Source organism: Ochotona princeps, chromosome 11 (genome assembly GCF_030435755.1).
Source record: "Ochotona princeps isolate mOchPri1 chromosome 11, mOchPri1.hap1, whole genome shotgun sequence".
Classification (NCBI taxonomy): Eukaryota; Metazoa; Chordata; class Mammalia; order Lagomorpha; family Ochotonidae; genus Ochotona; species Ochotona princeps.
Genome location: NC_080842.1, coordinates 62,737,305 through 62,755,687, shown reverse-complemented (window position 1 = coordinate 62,755,687; position 18,383 = coordinate 62,737,305). Strand labels below are relative to the sequence as shown.

The 18,383-nt window shown below is 45.1% G+C and overlaps 1 protein-coding gene across 1 annotated transcript in view; it reads left to right on the top strand.

The window, feature by feature from the left end:
* The first annotated feature begins 7,786 nt into the window (after positions 1-7,786).
* The window catches only part of SLIT2 (slit guidance ligand 2), a 350,353-nt gene continuing 339,756 nt past the window's right edge, over positions 7,787-18,383 (top strand). The window contains exons 1-3 of the mRNA XM_004579186.4: positions 7,787-9,866; positions 12,414-12,485; positions 13,593-13,664. Of these exons, the coding sequence (XP_004579243.2) occupies positions 9,688-9,866; positions 12,414-12,485; positions 13,593-13,664 (323 nt within the window). The 5' untranslated portion in view covers positions 7,787-9,687. The remainder of the gene's footprint in view (positions 9,867-12,413; positions 12,486-13,592; positions 13,665-18,383) is intronic.

The window sequence follows — 18,383 nt, the reverse complement described above, 5'->3', positions numbered from 1 at the left end:
AAATGAGTAAAAACTTTTTTTAACATAGGAAATTTTGCAATTGATTCAATGTTAGAAAATACTTAACTTTGGGCCTGGCAGCATAGCCTAGAGGCTAAAGTCCTCGCCTTGAATACACCAGGATCCCATATTGGCGCCAGTTCTAATCCTGGCAGCTCCAGTCCCCACCCAGCTCCCTGCTTGTGGCCTGGGAAAGCAGTTGAGGATGGCCCAATGCTTTGGGACCCTGCACCCATGTGGGAGACCTGGAGGAGGTTCCTGGCTCCTGGGTTTAGATCGGCACAACACCGGCCATTGCGTTCCCTTGGGGAGTGAATCATCGGACGGAACATCTTCCTCTCTGTCTCTTCTCCTCTCTGTATATCTGACTTTGTAATGAAAATAAAAAATAAATATTTAAAAATAAAAGAAAATACTTAACTTTGAACCCCAATTAAAGCAATGTTATCATCCCCAAAAAGAAATTGTTTAATTCTGACCTGTAGACATGAACTGTACAAAGTTGCAACTGATTTTTTGTAAAGATTTATTGAATATTTATTTGAAAGGTGGAGTTCTAAAGATGAAGTAGGGACAGAGAGAGAGACAGAATCTTCCATCTGCTGATTCGCTTCTCAGATGACTGCATTGGCCATTGCTGAGTCAACTGAAGCCAAGCACCGGGGCCTCCTCCACATCTTGCATACAGGTGCAGGGGCACAGGGACTGGAGCCCTCTTCTGTTGGCTTCCAAGGACTTATGCAGGGAGCTGGATGGGAAGCAGAGCAGCCAGGACACAAACTGTTTCCTTAATGGACTATTGTAACTGTAGCTGGAGGATTAGCCACCTCACTGGCTAGGTCAACTCTTTTTTTTTTTTTTTTTTAAGATTTATTCATTTTAATTGGAAGGTCAGATATAGAGAGGAGGAGAGACAGAGAGGAATATCTTTCACCCACTGATTCACTCCCCAAATTACCTCAAGGGCCAGAGCTGAGCCGAGCCGAAGCCTGGAGCCATGAGCTTCTTCTGGGTCTCCCAAGTGGGTACAGGGTCCCCAAACTGGCCTGTCCTCATTTTCCCAGGCCACAAGCAGGGATCTGGATTGGAAGGAGGGCCACCAGGGCATAAACTGATGCCCTTACAGGATCCCAGGCATGCAACGTGAGGACTTTAGCCACTAGGCTACTGCTCTGGGCCCATGGCTAGGTCAACACTTACAACAAAGAACTAATGGTACTTTCTGCATCAGAAAATGGCTTTCTAACTGTTAGGCAGGTACTCAGTCTGAATTAACTTTTTCCAATAGAGGCTGCTGTGAACAGCCTCTATTCATTAGAACTGATTTTTATGTAAAATATATATTTAGCTTTAGGATTTGAAAATATTTATTCTGCATTGATGTCACACAAAAGCAAATAGCTTTTATAATTTTAGCCTGATATTATGGCTTTGTAGGAGGAAGTTCAACCTTTCCTAGCCCAGCAGCAGGATTCCGCAGAAGGAGTGTGGGGCGCCCAGTCCTTCCCTTCCCAGTGACACAAGGATTTTGTTTTCTACTATTCCAACCCTAGAGGAACACAGATCCAGACGAGTAAAAAGATTTAGGCAATTTCAAACTCTTTACAGTTAGATTCGCTTTTCATCCATGGTTAAATTCTTGAAAATTCATTTTAATCTCATAAAAATATGAAAATTTGTGTTGTATACTTCCTCTTTAAGTGCTAATCTGGTTTTTAACCTGCATCCCTGGGTATTGGCTATTTTTCCTTTATTTTCCCACTGTTTTTCTCTTACAAGTAGCATCCCTTTTGTTCTTCCTCAAGAATCTTAAGACTTTCATATTGAAATGCTATTCTCTTATTTAAACTCTGTTTTGACACATAATTATCCTACTTAGGTGGTGCAGTAGACTGTGATATTTTCATTCATGGGTACACACTATATATTGATTCAATTGCATTGAGCACATATATCACTTTTCTTGTGAGAAGCTTTAGAATCCTCTTATTACTTTGAAATACAATAATATTGTTAAATATTGTCACTACAGTGCTAGAGAACATCAAAATTTATTCTTCCTTTTAACTGTAACTTTGTAGGAGTCGATCAATGTCCCTCCATAGTCCCCTCTTTTCTCTTCTCTCCAGGCCTTGGTTACCACTGTTCTGTTTATTTTTACATTTTAACTGTTACATAAATATTGTACATGCTTATGGGGCACTCTGTAAAAATGCAATCCACATGTACACTGTGCAATGTTCCAAGCAGGGGGAGTTTATCTGTTTCAAACATTTATCATTTCTTTCTGTTGAGACAACTCAAAGACCTTTCCTAGTTACAGTAATACACAGAGCCAGCATCACCACCTACAGATGCCCTAGTGTTGATTAGGAGAGCAGCATTCTTGTTCCGTTTACCTTAGTGCCTGGTCTTCTGCTTCATCCCTCCCTGCCTCCCCTTGCCAGGGGTGGCTAAGCAGCATTCTACCTTCATCTTCCAAATGATCAAATACGTTCAATTCCACAAACAAAAGAGGCCATATGGTATTTATATTTTTATACTGGAATTTCTTTGTGGTCATCTAATCTCCTGCAGGTTCAGCACTACTGCCACAAATAATATAATTTCATTAATTTTCAATAATTGAGTAGCATCCATTGTGTGCATGTATCTGTCACTTTTTTTTGGTACAGATTCTTCTATCGATAAACATTTACATTGAATCTTTTTTTGGCTGTTATGAGTATGATTGAAATGAGTATAAAAATGTAGAAACTCTCCAATCTGTGACTTTAATTTCCCTTGGGTAAATGTTCAGGAATGGGATTCCTGTGCAACAAGGTAATTTTGTACTTAAATGTGGAGGACCTTCAAGTTGTTTTCCCTAACGGTGCTACCAGCGTGCCTTACCATCCACAGAGTGTTAGGTTTCCATTTCTCCTCATGCATTTCGTTGTTCTTCATTTTTAAGCTGTTTTATAGGAACCAACCATTCTAATTAGGGTGGTTATCTCATGATGATATTGATGCACATTTCGTTTTTCCTGATTAGTGATACTGAGCCTTTCTCATTTATCTTTGGTTTGTGATGTCTTCTCTTAGAAAACTTGCCATACTTAAAATCTGATTATTGGACATGGAGGTTGGGAGTTTAGATTTCTTTTTATTGTAACATTAATGCCTTGTCAGATGCATATTTTGCCAATGTTGTTCTCAATTTCTGTAGTTTGTTAATTCTACTAATTATATCCTCTGTTGTGTAGAAACCTTTTTGTTTGATGCATTTCCATCAAATCTCACATTAAAGTATTTCATTTCACTACATTTTTTCCTAATTATGCAAGCATACAAAACATCTATTGCATAATACACTGAAATCATACAATTTGAGAGGAACAATAGTCTGGTGTTTGTAAAAGAAGTTTGGTGCGAACTGGAATTCTAGTTCCTTGTTTGATAGCTGGCAGCTCTGGGATCATACTCAACTGAGTCAGTTCTTGTAAGTTTTAGCTTCTTTACTGAAGGATGAAATAGTCTAGCTCACAAGATTACAATGGAAATTACAGCACACAAGTTGACTACCCTAGTGGTTTTTATACAGCCCTTACTTAGAAGAGTTAGTATCACTAACAGTCATGAATGATTGATACTTTAACTAGTCTAATTCCCCCAGGAGGGAACAGCTAAGGTCAGAAAATCTAAGTGACATATCAAAAGTAAGCCAAACATTCCTGCTTTGCAATGGATACAAGTTGAGAAATATTTGTTTTAATTTCACCACACCACCAACAATCTGCAGCAGTGGGAGATGCAACCTCATCCATCCAAAAGAGTAGTTTGGCTTACTTATCATTATGTACATCTATCTTTAGTCTTTCACTCACAGCACTGCAGAACTGGGAGAGACTGCCCACTGTGAGTAGAGTTTTGCTTGTACTCCTAAAACATAGCTCTCGTCCTAGACCCTCCTATGGCTCAGTGCTAGACACTGTTGATCCTATCAGCACTTACAATGTCTACTGTCACAATGCAATATTTAAAAATCCTTAGCAAGTTGATAATAAAATAACGATATAGTAGCATTAGCCTTTATTGCATAAGCTTTGAAATCTATGTCTGTACTGTTGGACTTATAGCTCTTAATTTTCATAATGACTATGAAAACTAAGAATTATTCTCAAATCTTTCATGTTAAATCAGAAAAAGAAATCTTACAAATAATTTTGGCTGAGCCATAATAATTACCACAGGCTGCTGGTAATCCATACCCACTTCTGAAGGCCATTTCCTCGGAAAACCAAATTAAGAGATCTTGCTTGCCTTTGTGTTGCTGGACATGAAAATATTCTGGTGCCCCCTAGAGGTCATTAGGAATGTGCAGCTGTGCAGCCCCCACATGAGAGCCTGCAGCAGGTGCCTTCAGTGGTCGCTGCTGCATTCTCTACATTAGGCAGTTCAGAAGTAACCACAGAACTGCTCCAGGGCAGTGCTGGTCAGCCTGCAGCATGCACCCAAACCGCGTGAGGGCTCTTCTGAACACACTTCTGGATCCTGCTTCAGAACGTCTCCTTCTGTGGGTATGAACTAGGCCCTGGAAACCTTCCATTTCCAGCCATGATCTTTTGTGAGGCTGATGTTGCTGGTCTAGAGTCCACATTCTAAGAGTGACCGATCTAGAGAGTCATCTCCCCGTGGAAGCTATCTCCAGAAGTGGGTTGGGGTTTCATGTCCTGAGGGAACTATGCTGTGGACCCTGGTCCCATGAACACCGAGTACCCAGACACTTGAACAGCTTCCGGAGCAGCGGTGGATGGTCTGACCTTCCAGAGCTTCACGGGATCTAAGATGCTGAAGCCCCGCATCTCCTGTTTGGGAATACAGTGGCACACATCTGGATTTGCACTGTGCTTTAACTCTGTGAAAGAGCTAGGCATTTAGCTGGCTGTTTCGAAACTTGAATTAAATCGTAATCTCTATGATTATTAATTAGATTGGGATTCCACATCTAAAATTTCAAACATGATACTGTAAGAAAAGTTTGATAGTCGCAGTGAACACATTTGGCAGCCACAGAAAATACTAACAGTTAAGTCAGAAACTGCTCACTTATGTGAATTTGATCAATACTGCTATCGATCTCTATTTTTTTTAAAAAAAACTACAGTTCTCACTCATATTTATCCCCTTTTCATCAACTCTTTCTTGCTACTGTTCCACACCTATCCCAACTTCACCACCACCCTAAAATCAGAGACACACTCTTCCGTTCTTGCTCCTTCCCTCTCGGCCACTCTTCCTATCCACCCGCCGACCTACCTTCCCACTAACATAGGTCTTTAAGAATGAAAGTTGTTTCAAAATTATTCTAACAAACTGATTTTTTTTTTAATCAGGAGACTAGTGGACTTGATAAAAGCTGACATGTTGGATTACAGTTCTGCCGGATCCAGGTCAGGATTTATGGAGACCTCATGTGGTGACAAGCAGCACCACAGATCACCATCTTCAGGTTCTGTGGCATGGAGAGAATAACAGCTAAATAATAATAAAATGACCTAGAAAGAGCAAGTTATGGAAGTAAATGTTTTTGAAGTACCCAAGGCCTTCCACAACATCTTGCAATGATACTGAAGAAATAATGTAATATTTTTAAAAATTAGAAACGTGGTCACTTTCTGTATCGATCTCCCTTTATTAATCTCAAAGTTGATGACACACAAAAATTGCTGTGCCATGCTTCTCAGGAATTAGTTGCATTCTTCCTTTTTTTTTGTAAATGAAATCCATAAGCCATATCTTCGCATTTAAATTAGCACCAAATTTAAAAAATATGTTTTTATAGGCATGTTGCTATGAATGTTATTTTCAGCTCCTTCTTGCTTTTACACAGAATGGAAAGTGAGCCGGACAGAGAAGCAAATTTGAATTCTTATTTAAGAATTTCATTTGTGTGACGATATCACTATTATTTGGCATATCCGGAGTGCAGGGTATGCTGTCGCAGTCAAGGCAAGGAGGATTCCATGTGGTGGCGAAGTGGTGCACAAACACATCTTGCCACCTGCCAACAAAGCACTCAGGTTTTAAAACGAGCCAAACTAGTGCATTCTCAGCCACACTTTCAATCACGTAATTTGCTGGAGAGAAACTTGACTGAGGAGAAGGGTCCTTCCCCAGGTTGCTCCTTGTCTCACTTTGCTTACAAGAAATTGTGACTACCGTCCTCTCTGCTTCTGAAGGAAGTGCATTACACAGCAGACCTGAAACCAAACCCAGAAGGACAAATGAGTCCCTAAGTGGTAACTATTTTGAAGTTGTGAAAAAAAAAAAATAGTGCATTGTAAATCTACAAGTCATCCTGAGAGTTCCAATTCTGTTACTATTGTAAAGTGCCCTGTCTTGCCAACGGTTCTCAGGACTTTGTTTTAGCCAAATCAAGCAAAGGAACACAGAGAGAACCAGCCATTATAAAAGAAAATGTAAGTAGGAATAATGGTGTGGTTTCAGGCTGATTGCTGCTTGAGTTGAAGACTGGCTCTCTGGGCACCTACTGCATGCCAGGGGTATTTGTTGGATGCTGTATATACCAAGAGGAACTGGGCAGGTGTCTTTGCCTTTTCAGGAGCAGCAGATAACCACAGGAATAATTACCATACTGGGAGAAGAACAGGAGGCCCTGGGCTTCCCCAGGGTCCTGGGAAAGCTTCCTGAAGGTGGAATGTGAGGAGCAGGAGGAAGGACGACGCGAGGAGTTTAAGTTCAAGCTAGAGAGAGGACTCATTTTAGAAGCCCTTTCAAGTACCTATGAAACTGTGTCACATAATACAATGTAATTAATGAATTAAAAATAATAAATAAAAAAACAGAAGCCCTTTCAAAGCTGTGGTGAGCAGAACGTTAACTGTTGCCAGACGGACGTCACACTCAAGAGACAAGAAGAAAACAAGGGAATTCTCTCACAAAAGACAGTGCAGAAAAAAATATCCAGAGCTGCCCTGGACTAAAGGAAACCTCTGGTAGAATATACGTTATCTTGGGTTTATTTTTCCCCCTCCTACCCTTTTTAGGAGAGAGTAAAATGGCAGAGACATTCGAGCCCTCTGAGTTTGAGGAATGACTGGGTATGGCTGAAGCCTCCTCTGAGCCTGGCGGTGTCTAATGTGTGATTACAAACAAAGGGTTAAACAGACGCGGCCGGCTTGGAGGCCAAACACCCTATCCAACTTGCAGAAACTCTGAACTTTTAAGCTCCCCAAAATACACAAGTGTGTGTATGTGTGTGTGTGAGCGCAGGCAGATCTATTTCGGTAGGATTCCTTTTTTAAATTTTTTTTTTTAATTTTAAATCATAATCTGTGTGTGTTGCTGCGTTGCAAGCACTCAGCAGCTCCCTTAGGCGCGCGTGGCAAAAGCTGCAGCGGAGGCGCTGGCAGCGCTATTTAAGAGCCGCGTTCAAAGCCGCCCTCTCCCCACAGTCCCGCTGCGAACCGCCGCGTCCGAGCCAGGGTCACCGCCGGGGCCAAGGAGCTGGGGGCGGAGGCCCGGGAACCTCCTTCCCCGGGGCAAACTTTGCCCGGGCGTGGGAGCGAGGGCGCGAGCCGGGGCGCACGGGAACGCGCGCCGCCCGCCGCCTCCGCCAGGCGCTGGCAGCCCCGGCCTCACCTCTCCCCGGCGAGGTGCGGGCTCCGAGCGCGCGGCCAGGAGGCGGGCCCGGGCGCACGGGGCGGGGCCGGGGGTGGGCGCTCGGGCGGCTATATAAGGCGCTCGCAGGCTCAACTTCGGAGTTGGGGTTATTTATTTGGGGAGCTCCTGGACGGCGGAGGTCGGCGGCGGGGACGACGGGGGCTGCTGCAGACCGTGGCTTAAGCAGGCGGTGGAGGCGGCGGGTGATGGGAGCGCCGAGGCTCCCGGGCGCAGGCCGGAGCTGCCGAGCTTTCCGGGCGCGGCGAGAGTGCTGAACAGAAAGGGGAGCGTCCCGGGGGTCTGCAGCCCACTCCAGAGGCGCGGACCGGGATTCTGTTTGGCTGCCCCCCATTGCCAGGCGTCCGGAGCGGACAACTCCAGTTACAGCAACAGCCCACTTCCCCGCAGCCCGGCGAGACTCAGGCTGCCGCGTCCGTCCTATTGTTCAGACACTTGCCAGGGACTCCGGAGCCGCTGAGCCACCGAGTGCCCGCTCCTGGTCGCCGCCTTCCCTCTCGCTCCCCTCCCTCCTCCGAGGAAGAAGGCCCGGAAAGCAGCAAGGGCAGTCGGGAGAGGGGAAGGGGCTGTAGAAGCACGGGCTGCGGAACTGCGGCCGGCGAGTCAGGTGCGGCAGTCGGAGCCGGGCGGCGTCGCGACGAAGGCGGGCGGACGGACTCCTACCCTGGCTGTGGGGGACGCGATTCAAAACCTGGGAAAAGTTCCTGCACTTGGAGAAGGAGGATCTACTGGTGGGCGGGTGTTGAGCTGCTGCGCCCGCAGGGAGCCGGCTGTCGTCTTTTCCACCTTGGCCATCAGGTGTCTGCCTCGGAGCTGCGGCGTAGCCTGGAGACCACAGGAGCTGCCACACGCGCGCACTCACCGCCGCCGTTGAGCTGTCGCCCGGGCTCTTCGCGGAGTCCCGGACCCCGCTCGCCCGCCGCCCCCCTTTGCCATCCCCCGAGACACCTCAGCTGGACCCGGGTCGCGGACACGTCCACCTTGGTCTTCGCCTTTTGGTTTCTTTCGGCCTGTCGGGAGACAAGTCCCGCTCCAGCCAGTCCCCACTAAATCTTAGCAGGAGCTCTCGTCCTCAACTTGGCCTCTTGGATTTCCCCTGCTGGGGTGCCGACCGGTGGATATTTCTGCCCCGCTGCAGCGATCGACTGCCCTTTTGTCTTTCCTGCGTGACCTCGGGGCAGGCCCTGGTGCAGAGCGTCGCCAAGGACGCCGGGCGGGAGGCGGGATTGCTGAGACACCCTTCGGCGAAGTGCATGTGCATTTGCACACGGTCCTCGGCTGTCGGGAGACCGCGAGGACGGCTCCGGGCTGCGGCGGAGCCGCGGGCGGGGGAGAGGCCCTGTGAGTGTGTGCCCGCCTGCGCCCCCCGGGCTGCGCGTCCGCTCATTGCGCCCCGGCGCGCCATGCCCAGTCGCCCGGCGCGCTCCGCTCCGGGCCCACAGGGCTTCGGCGCCTGCTAGCTTCAGGGAGCCCACTTTGACTGTGGCCACCATTTCTACGGAGCTCAGCTCCTCTGCCTTGTATCCTCCCAAGTGGAATTGGTTTTTGCGGAGGGGTGCGTGGGATCAGAGCACTCTCCGTCCCCCCTCTCCCTGTGCCACTGGCCCCTGCCTTTGCCCAGGCGTTGGAAGCCCTGACGCTTTTATCGACAAGTTGATCTACCTTAGGAGACGAAAGACGCGTGCTCACTCTTCCGCCGCCCTCGGGGTCTCTTTGCAGCCTTGGCCAAGGGCCCCTTCTGATGATCAGGACGTGAAGTTGCTTCTGGAGCGCCTGCCCTGCTAGAGGAGGGTGGAGGGAGGGGGGAGGCGTGTGCCTCCTTCGACTCTACCGCCCTGAGTATTCTTACTGCTCCGTATTATTTTGCGCACATTTCCCTGGGCACTTTGGGCTGCTAGCCCCTGCCCTGGGCGCTGGGCCTCCGACCGCGCACGGTTCCCTCTTTGGAGCTGCGAGCTATAGAGAACCCCCTGGCGTCGGCTGGCGAGGAGGCGGCGGGGGAAGATGCGCGCCGTTGGCTGGCAGACGCTGCCCCTGTCGCTGGGGTTCGTGCTGGCGATCCTGAGCGAGGTGGCGCCACAGGCGTGCCCCGCGCAGTGCTCCTGCTCCGGCAGCACGGTGGACTGTCACGGGCTGGCGCTGCGCAGCGTGCCCAGGAACATCCCCCGCAACACCGAGCGACTGTGAGTATGCGCCCTCCCCGCTCCTCCCTCCCCACCGGGGTCACGCTCCCTCCGCTGCGGAGACAAGTGGCACCGAGCGGCGCCGGAGCGGTGCCTTGGGCAGCCCCTCAGGCACGCGCGCCGCGGGGGTGGGCTCTCCGGGAGGGCACTGCCTGGGGAGGGGCTGTGCCCGGGGAGGGGCGGGTCCGCGGGCAGCGGCGCTCGGCGCTGCCTCCCCCTCCCCGCCTCCGGCTCCGGCCCGGCGCCTAGCCACTCCTTGCGGGCTGCCGCGTTTTCCCCTGCTGGGGAGCTGGGAGGCGGGGGACAGGTACTCTGGGATGCCTGCGGGCAGGGAGACGCGACTCTGTTCCCCAGACTCCCCCCAAAGCGATCCCTTGGCGGTTGCCAACACTCGCAGGTTGGTGTCAGGGCCGAGTCTCTCTTCCCGTCGCCAGGGCTGGCGAGGAGGGGGATGGCGGGGGCTTCCAAAGAGAAAAAGTTCCGGCCCCTCGCATTGTTTCGCCTTCTTTGGGACGACGTGAAGGGCAGAAAGGGTCACGGGGACGCCGGGGAGCTGTTTCTCACAGGGCAGGAGGGTAGGGTGTCCCTGGTCCGTGGCAGGTCGTGTAGCTCCCCCACGCGAGTCTGCCCTGCCCCCTGCCTCTCCGGAGCCGCGGCGAGGCCTGAGGTGCTCCTCCGAAGGGCCAGGGGCCGCGTCCCGTCCTTCCAGCCCAGTTAGCTCTGTCTTTCTGGCGGGAGTCCGCCGAGCCTGGCCCTCCCCGGCGGGCCTCGAGCCCTCGTCCGCCTCCGTGGCGCTGTTTGCGCGCTTTGGCTGCGGCTCCCTGCCTCCCGGCCGTCGCGCTCCGCTGCCCGCACGCCTCCCCGCCTCCCCGTGCTGCGAGGGGCTAATGAAGAAGTCAAGGCGCAGCCGGTGCTGACGCGCTCCTGCTAAGGAGCTTCTCGAGTTCAGGGAAGCGGAGCGTGGAAGCCATTCTCTTTGTCAGCGCCAAGGCCGCGGGCCGCGCCCGCTGGGGCGCCCTGGGCGCGCTCCGCTTCTGCGGTCGCGCGTGGGCTCCGTGGGCGCCCCGCTGGGGCCGCAGTGCCGGGATGCGGCTTCTGCGGCCTCTTCCACCCGGAGCGGTGGGGTTTGCGGCCTCAGCGAGGGCGCCCAAAGACCTGCAGGTTCTTGTCCACACAAGCTACTGGACCTGGAGTCTCCCATCTTAACAAGCCCATTGCTCTAGTCGTCGGTTAGAAGGCCCAAGGTTCCTCAGCTCCCTAGACTAGGGGTACCCCTCATTCCCACCCTTCCTCTCCACTTCGTCAGTACTGGACAAGTGAGGACCTCCACGATGATGGCTGCCATGTGAACACCCTGACCTGTCTTTGTCCCTGGTGGGGGTTCGAGGTTCTTGATGTATTACATCCTCAGTAAAAGAGTCCAATGATTTTAATAACAACTTAATGGTTCTTGGCTCCAAGTAGGGCTAGAGCAGTGGATTAGAGAGAGGGAAAGGGGTGATGAGGAAGTCTACTTCGGCGTCTGTCACTTCATGCTGTGTAAAACAGTGTAAAGTTTAAACACTAACGTATCTTAATTAACCAAAGTGAAAGGTACTCCAGGGAGAAAAGGCAAAGGCTACCGAATTTCAGGTTCTCAAAGAGAGAATCCTTAGGACGGAATGTCCGTGGAGTTTTCAGGAAAACCTTGCTCTGGCTTGGGAAGTTGCTGTGTCTTGCACTAAGCAAGCTCTTTCTGTAAAGACTTCCAGTAGGAGGTCTTAAAGGCCAAGATAGGAGAGAACTGAGTTCTGTGAAGAATATTCAAACTGCAGCAAAACCTGTTTTTACTTGAACTGATTGGAACCAGGACGAGTTTAGATCTTGACCTGAGATGCCAGAAAAGGGCATTTCGACCAAATGGTGTTGAAATCTGGACGCAAGTGTCGGGGCCTGAGTCCCAGTTCCTCTGTGGCCCTTCCTAGTGGTTTCCACTTTCCCTTCCCGATGGGGTTCCCTTCGCTGCAAATGAGTTTAGCTTTCCTGCTGATGCAGACTTGTTGGAAGGCAGAAGCCTAGAATTGCAGGTCTTTGAAGTACATTTCTTTTTGATGGCATTCTAAGTTTTTTCTTAGCCTTCAAAAGTTCAGCCACCATGCTAGGTAAGGTCAGTGTTCAGAATCTTAGAAATTTCCTTCTAAATAGGAGGAGAAAAACTGTGTTTTAAACCTCTTGAAGTAGACTTTCTGGGGGTTTTTCTACCGAGAATAGTAAATGAAAAAATGGAATATCACATTGTTATTAATACAATACATTCAAAGCACTTTCATACCAGTACGACAGAACTTTCCATGGAAACAAAACAACTTCATGTCCCTGTCATAAGCCAGCAAGAATGGACTTGGTAAACATTCAGGCAAAATGTACTCTTCAAAAGTGTGTTCTCTTCTCTGTCCCATGTACTTTGAATTTAAAAGTTAGCTCCATTTGGTAAAAGTTCCAGCTTGCTTAGTTAATCAGATTTTGACAAAAACGAAATGAAACTTTCGTTTTCTGCTTTCCTTATAGGGATTTGAATGGAAATAACATCACACGGATCACGAAGACAGATTTTGCTGGTCTTAGACACCTAAGAGTTCTGTAAGTTTGTTCTTCCTCTGCATTTTTGATCTATAAATTCATAAATATATATATATATATATATCTCAGATGGCATATATAGTCAGACCTCAGTTTTTAAAACTGTTCTAATGGCGAAACAGAATTGTTTTTTATGTCTTAATTACTTTTACTTTCATTTATAATTGCAATATAAATTTTAGTTAAAATTTGAAAATTTAAGATGAGGTCTGTATTATAGAAATAGAATTACAGAAATGTTCTAGAATCTTTGTTACACGATTAGTATATGTATAAAAATGTAATTACATTCATGATATGAATGTGTAATTGGAGATGTTCAGTAATTTTAACATTGGAAGATTAGCTAGAAAAAAGTTAAGCCTATGACTTTTGTTATTTTTCATGTAGAACAGTTCAGAGTCTGTGGCAAAAAACAGATAGGATTACTAAGATTAAACTCATGCAACATACCTTTTCAGTGATTTTAGGTGGAAAAACATTTATCTGTGAAAGTACACTGGTCTATTTTAGGCTACATTGTTTAGATTTTACTGTAGCCTTTAGAACATTCTTGGATATGATTAGTTCTTTACTTGGTGGGCTAAGCTATCTGTGAGTGAAGCTGTCACTTGCAAGTGATATGCAAAATTGTTTTAAACTGCAGACTTGTAAATATTTATATCTCAAGGTCATCTACTTCCGATTGTGGACTCATTGTTCACCTCTTAGCAAACATTTTAGCCACATGATTACTTCCCATTGCCAATGCATATCCCCAGTCTTAAAACAGCTTAGTGTGGGATAAGTAACTGTATATTGATTCTTTAGTGAAGAACTAATTCAGTGGAAAATCAGTGTACTAAAAACCAGTTATCAAAGATAGGGAACCGTGGGTTCTCCTTGGAAGTGAAATCCCGAGTTATGGAGAAGGCGTCAGCATTTTCTGTGCAACTTGTGTGACACACTTGTTTCCCAAATGTATCCTCATTTGTGTTGATGAGGGAACTTAAGAGCAGAGCGTAACTTTGTAAAGGGAAGGAGGTTACAGGTTTCCAGTTGCTGAATTGAAACTTTCTCAGCTCCTGCATGGTGACTCTAACAGGCATGTTACATTTTGCATTTCAGGCAGCTTATGGAGAATAAGATTAGCACCATTGAGAGGGGAGCATTCCAGGATCTTAAAGAACTGGAGAGATTGTAAGTATTTTTAATTCCACACTAGCATAATTATATATATGCATATTTAAAAAGTAGTTGAATTTTAAGGATCCTTTCTTCTGTTTTGTGTCTCATGTTTTGAAAGTTCATTTTAAAAAAAGGACAAATAAGTGGTTTTTAGGCTGTTTATATGACAAGTGGAGTTTCTGGATAAAAATAGATTGTAATCAAGCTCAAAGATACAGATTCAGTGTCTGAAATGTTCATTTCCTGACGGTCGTTTTTTTTTCTTCAAGATGTGCACGCTGTCCTTATTTTTCATTTGATATTTGTGTTTAGTTACATGGAAAGACGTGGAGGTTTTTTTTTTTTTTGCACTAATGGCATATTAGGGAAAAGTAAAATTTTGCTAAACTTGTTTCTTTGATTTCAATGATACTGCTTTGCATGTCACTGGTAATATTTGAAGAAATATTTTAAATTCCTATCAAGAATTACTTTTTTGGTATGCAGTACCCATGGTAAAAATGTTTAATAATTACTACTCACAGTTTTATTTCATTAGCTTTTGAAATTTGTTTTTTGAAAAAGAAGTGAAAGATTATAAAAATAAGAGCACCGTAGACGATGTGGTCATTTAACATTGGTTCTTGTTTTGTTCAAGGTGATTAAATGTAGCTCTTAAGATTATTTTTTCAGATGCAATAACTTGCTTATTGGTTTGTGTTATTCAAGGACATATGTGTGTTTGTTTACTGGTGTGCATCTACAAGCGGTGAAAGCTGTGTCCGGAGTAATTTGGACACATTATAGACTTTGTCATTTGAAGTATGAATTCCATGTTTCATTTGTCTTGAGTACTTAACATGTGGTAGCTTTGCATTCCAAAGGCAAGTAAAACTATGAAAAATAGAAATAATTATTTTAATAACTTTCCATGCCTGCATTAAAAGTCATTTTAGGTAAAAAAAAATTAAATTCTTATTTAAAACAGTGAAATCTGAGGTCCATTTTAGGTAAAACCCATTCAGATTCTCTGGGCCAAAGGGCGTAAGTTAATTCAGCTCAGTTGTCCATAAGGAGAAAACTGGCTTGTTAACATTCAGAGTATTTGTAAACAGGCCACATTTTAACCACATCTAATAAACTGCGGAATTGTCTGCTTAATTGTTAAAGCTGTTTTTCGATCCATATTACATTATTGAGAATAAAATTGTTGAACTAAAAATACACTTGAATTCAGTATTTGGGGTGAGTTTTTTGAGAAACAATAAGACGATATCCATTTGATTGAATTTCTGTATAAACTTTCTAGGTTTTTATCACTTTCTCAGAATATACTAAAATATACCCCAAGGTTTATTCCTTGAACAACTTCTTAGGGTTTCATGAATAGTTGACTACTAATGAGGAACTGATGAGATTTTTAAGCCATCCATTTAAAAAGAATTAATTTAAATGGCTGGTAAGAGGAATAGATAATCAAAGTTACATTTAAACATTAAGAGTTTTTCAGGAATAACGCCTGATCATAAGATAGAAATACTTAGGCTTTGCAGCACTGAAATGTTTTCAAGTCTTTTTCCTTTTCATGTAGATCCTGTTTTGGCTATATTGGAGTTTAAAATATTTTTAGGAACACTACAGTAAAACAAACTTTCTTGTTATTTTTTAAAGCCATTTCAGAGGACTGTTTGAACTTTCATCTTAAATAAATTAGCTTTTCCTAAAAATTATTAACCAGATGCTCTAATATCTGAAATTTGATTAGAGTTGTAAGTAGGTACTATTTTTTGACTTTTACTTCCCCTGGGAATGTCAGTTCATCTCACAACAATTTTCTCTTCTGCTCAGAATGGGAGCAGGGTTTGTAGTTTTGAATGAAAGCTAATATATATGCAGGATTGCTTTAAATCTCCCCAGCTGTTAGCCGAGAGCAAATATTTCATATTTGTGAGGAAAAGCTGAGAAAATTCCTTTTGTTTACAACTGCCAAGTCCATCTGATGGAAGCACATTGTTATCTGACAGCCAATTCATCTCCTTGGGACTCTGGAATTCAAAACCATTTCTTAGGAACATTGTGGATACACTTTTCAAATATTTATTTAAAAAAAAATACATTAAAAGGCACGACAGGTTGCTAAAGGGTGCATTCATGTTTTTGGGAAGCTAGTTTACTTTTTGTTCAGGATGCATTTTAAAAATAAAAGAAGTTAAAAATCCCAAGAGGATTCCATAGGTAAATTCTTGTGGCCTGTGGCCTTATTTTGGTCAGTGTCATTAACACCATAAACTTTGCTTGCTTTTTCACAAAGCTCGAGTAGACAGTATGAAATCAGTGAATTAACTTTGAATGCTCTATGGTGTAAATGTAGTTGATTTTAAGCACATTAGATGTAAAAATTCAACTTGGAACTCTGAGTTACGAAAAGGCATATAAATGGAGGTCTGCTTTCAGTGCTGTTCCTACAGCAGATCCTGCCTCAATGTTCACTCTTTGAACAACAAAGCAAAATAAACATTACATTTTATTAATTTGTAGCTTATGACTAAATTGCTTTAAAGTGATAGAATTAAAAATATAAATCATTTTATGACTATTTTGAAGTAACTTCCGTTGATGGAGTTTTAACTTGATCTATCAAATGAAGATAAATCTGAAAAGAGATTTGTGTCTTTATAGAAATAAAATTTTTTAAGTATTAAAAATTGTATTTGTTTTATATGAGAGGCAGGGAGAGAGAGAGACTGAGACAGCGAGCGAGCATACCCTAGAGAACATTCCCTTCTGGTGGTTGACGCCCTTGGATATTTTCACTGTCCAAGGCCTGGAGCCTGTGACTGAATTCAGGTCTGCCACCTGGGTTGCGGGACTCAGCTAGTGAACCATCACCTGCTGTCCCCCAGTCGGCCCGAGTTGGATGCTGGAGTCAGAGGAGTTGGGGCTGCTACTGTGGGACTTCAGATGTTCGAACTTGTGTCTGAGTTACTAGGCCCTACCAAAAATGTTTTTCTTTTAGTTTTATTTGAAAAAGTGACATGGGGAGAGGGAGTGAAGGGGTGTGTGTATGTGTGGGAGAGAAAAAGGAACAGAGGTCTTCCTCGTGCTGGCTTTCTCTCCAAATGGCTGCAGCAGCCAGGCCTGAGCCAGGAACTCCACCTTAGCGTTCCTCCCAGTGGTGTGGCCCAGGCACGTAGGCAGTCCTGTGCTGCCTTTCCTGCTGCTTTGGCAGGAAGACAGATCTGAAGCAGATTCCCTGCGATCCAAACCTTTCTGAGTGTCAGCTTAACAAGGGGTCAGGGACACAGTGCCAGCCTCTTGGTTAAAGGGACAGGATCATGCTGTTGAATTGAATTTAATCTCATCATAGAGTAAGAAACTCCATATCAACTAAGTAAAGTAATTGCAGGTGTCGAAGAGTATTAGTTCTCCACTTCAAGTCAGGAATGCAATACGAAATTCTGAGTGAGAATGTCAAGGAATAGATGGATGTCAAAATCATTGCTCCCTCTCTTCCTCCTTTCTTCCTTTTTCTTTGGGCCTCTCTCTCCCTCTCTCTCTCTCTCTCTCTCTCTCTCCCTCTTTCTTTGTTTTGCCCCTTTCATTCTCTCTCCGCTCTCCCCGTTTCTCTTCACTCCTTTCTGCTGTGTGGCAAACAGCATCAGATGACGCAGCCGTCACCAGAATGTGGTCATGAGTCACTGCAAAGGGAACACATTTGGGTGCTGCCCACACACCACGAGCACACATTGCTTCCTGTTGTGACAGTCTGCTGTGACACACTCTCACACCGACCATGTGTGATAGGTTTCTACTATACTCCACTAGCAGCAATTCCTGTTTCTTCACAGTGAAAACAGAGTCTTGACAGTGCACACCTTGTGCAGACGGTGCCAGTGAGTCTCCTATTATTTAATCCAAACGTTCAAATGAAATCCAGTGTGATTAAGTGACTAACTCAGAGAAGATCAGTTGAGGGAAAATGAACTACAAATAAGCTGTAGTAAGCATTCAGAGTATGTATGCAATATACTTCTACACTTCCATTTTGTATTCACAGACGATGTCTGTGCACATCTGTAATAAATTCTCCACTTAGAATAGTAGTTCTGAATGTTTTCCATCCGATGCATGAAGTCCTGGAGTGTTAGAAAAAGTCACGTGGAGACCCAGAAATGCCGTGGGCTGGTGTAAAATGCTGTTGTCCACTGGTTGTTTCTGGGAAGTGCTGAAGTCATTAAATCCCACTTCATGGCCTTTGCCGGGGATCCAGGCCACGTCAGGTTTTCAATAGTGAACTCGTCTCTTTTGGCAAAGTCTTTCATGACAGAAATGCAAGAGTCGGAGGCTACATTTGATATGCTTTGAGGTAATCCTTGTTAGGCTGTGTTGTTATTCCCTTTGTAAGTATAAAAACTAAATGCATGTATGCATAGATTGTGTTAACGAGAACCATTGGCATACCAAGAAAAAAAACCTTAGCTATACTTGTCTTTGCATGAGTATGACAACTGCCTGATAAATTTTTAGTAAGGAGATTGGAGAAGAGATAAAACCAAGCTGTGGCCTGTTCATTTCCTTAACCAATAATGGCTAAATCAATTATTTTACCATCAATATTTCCTAAGCTTTCCAGTTCCAGAATCTTCGGATAGAGAATGATAGTTTTCTTCCTAGCCTTGTGACATGATATCAGTTCTACTTGACCAGGGTCCTGAAAGTATTGTTATAATGGAGCCGTGTTTGGAAGGTTTC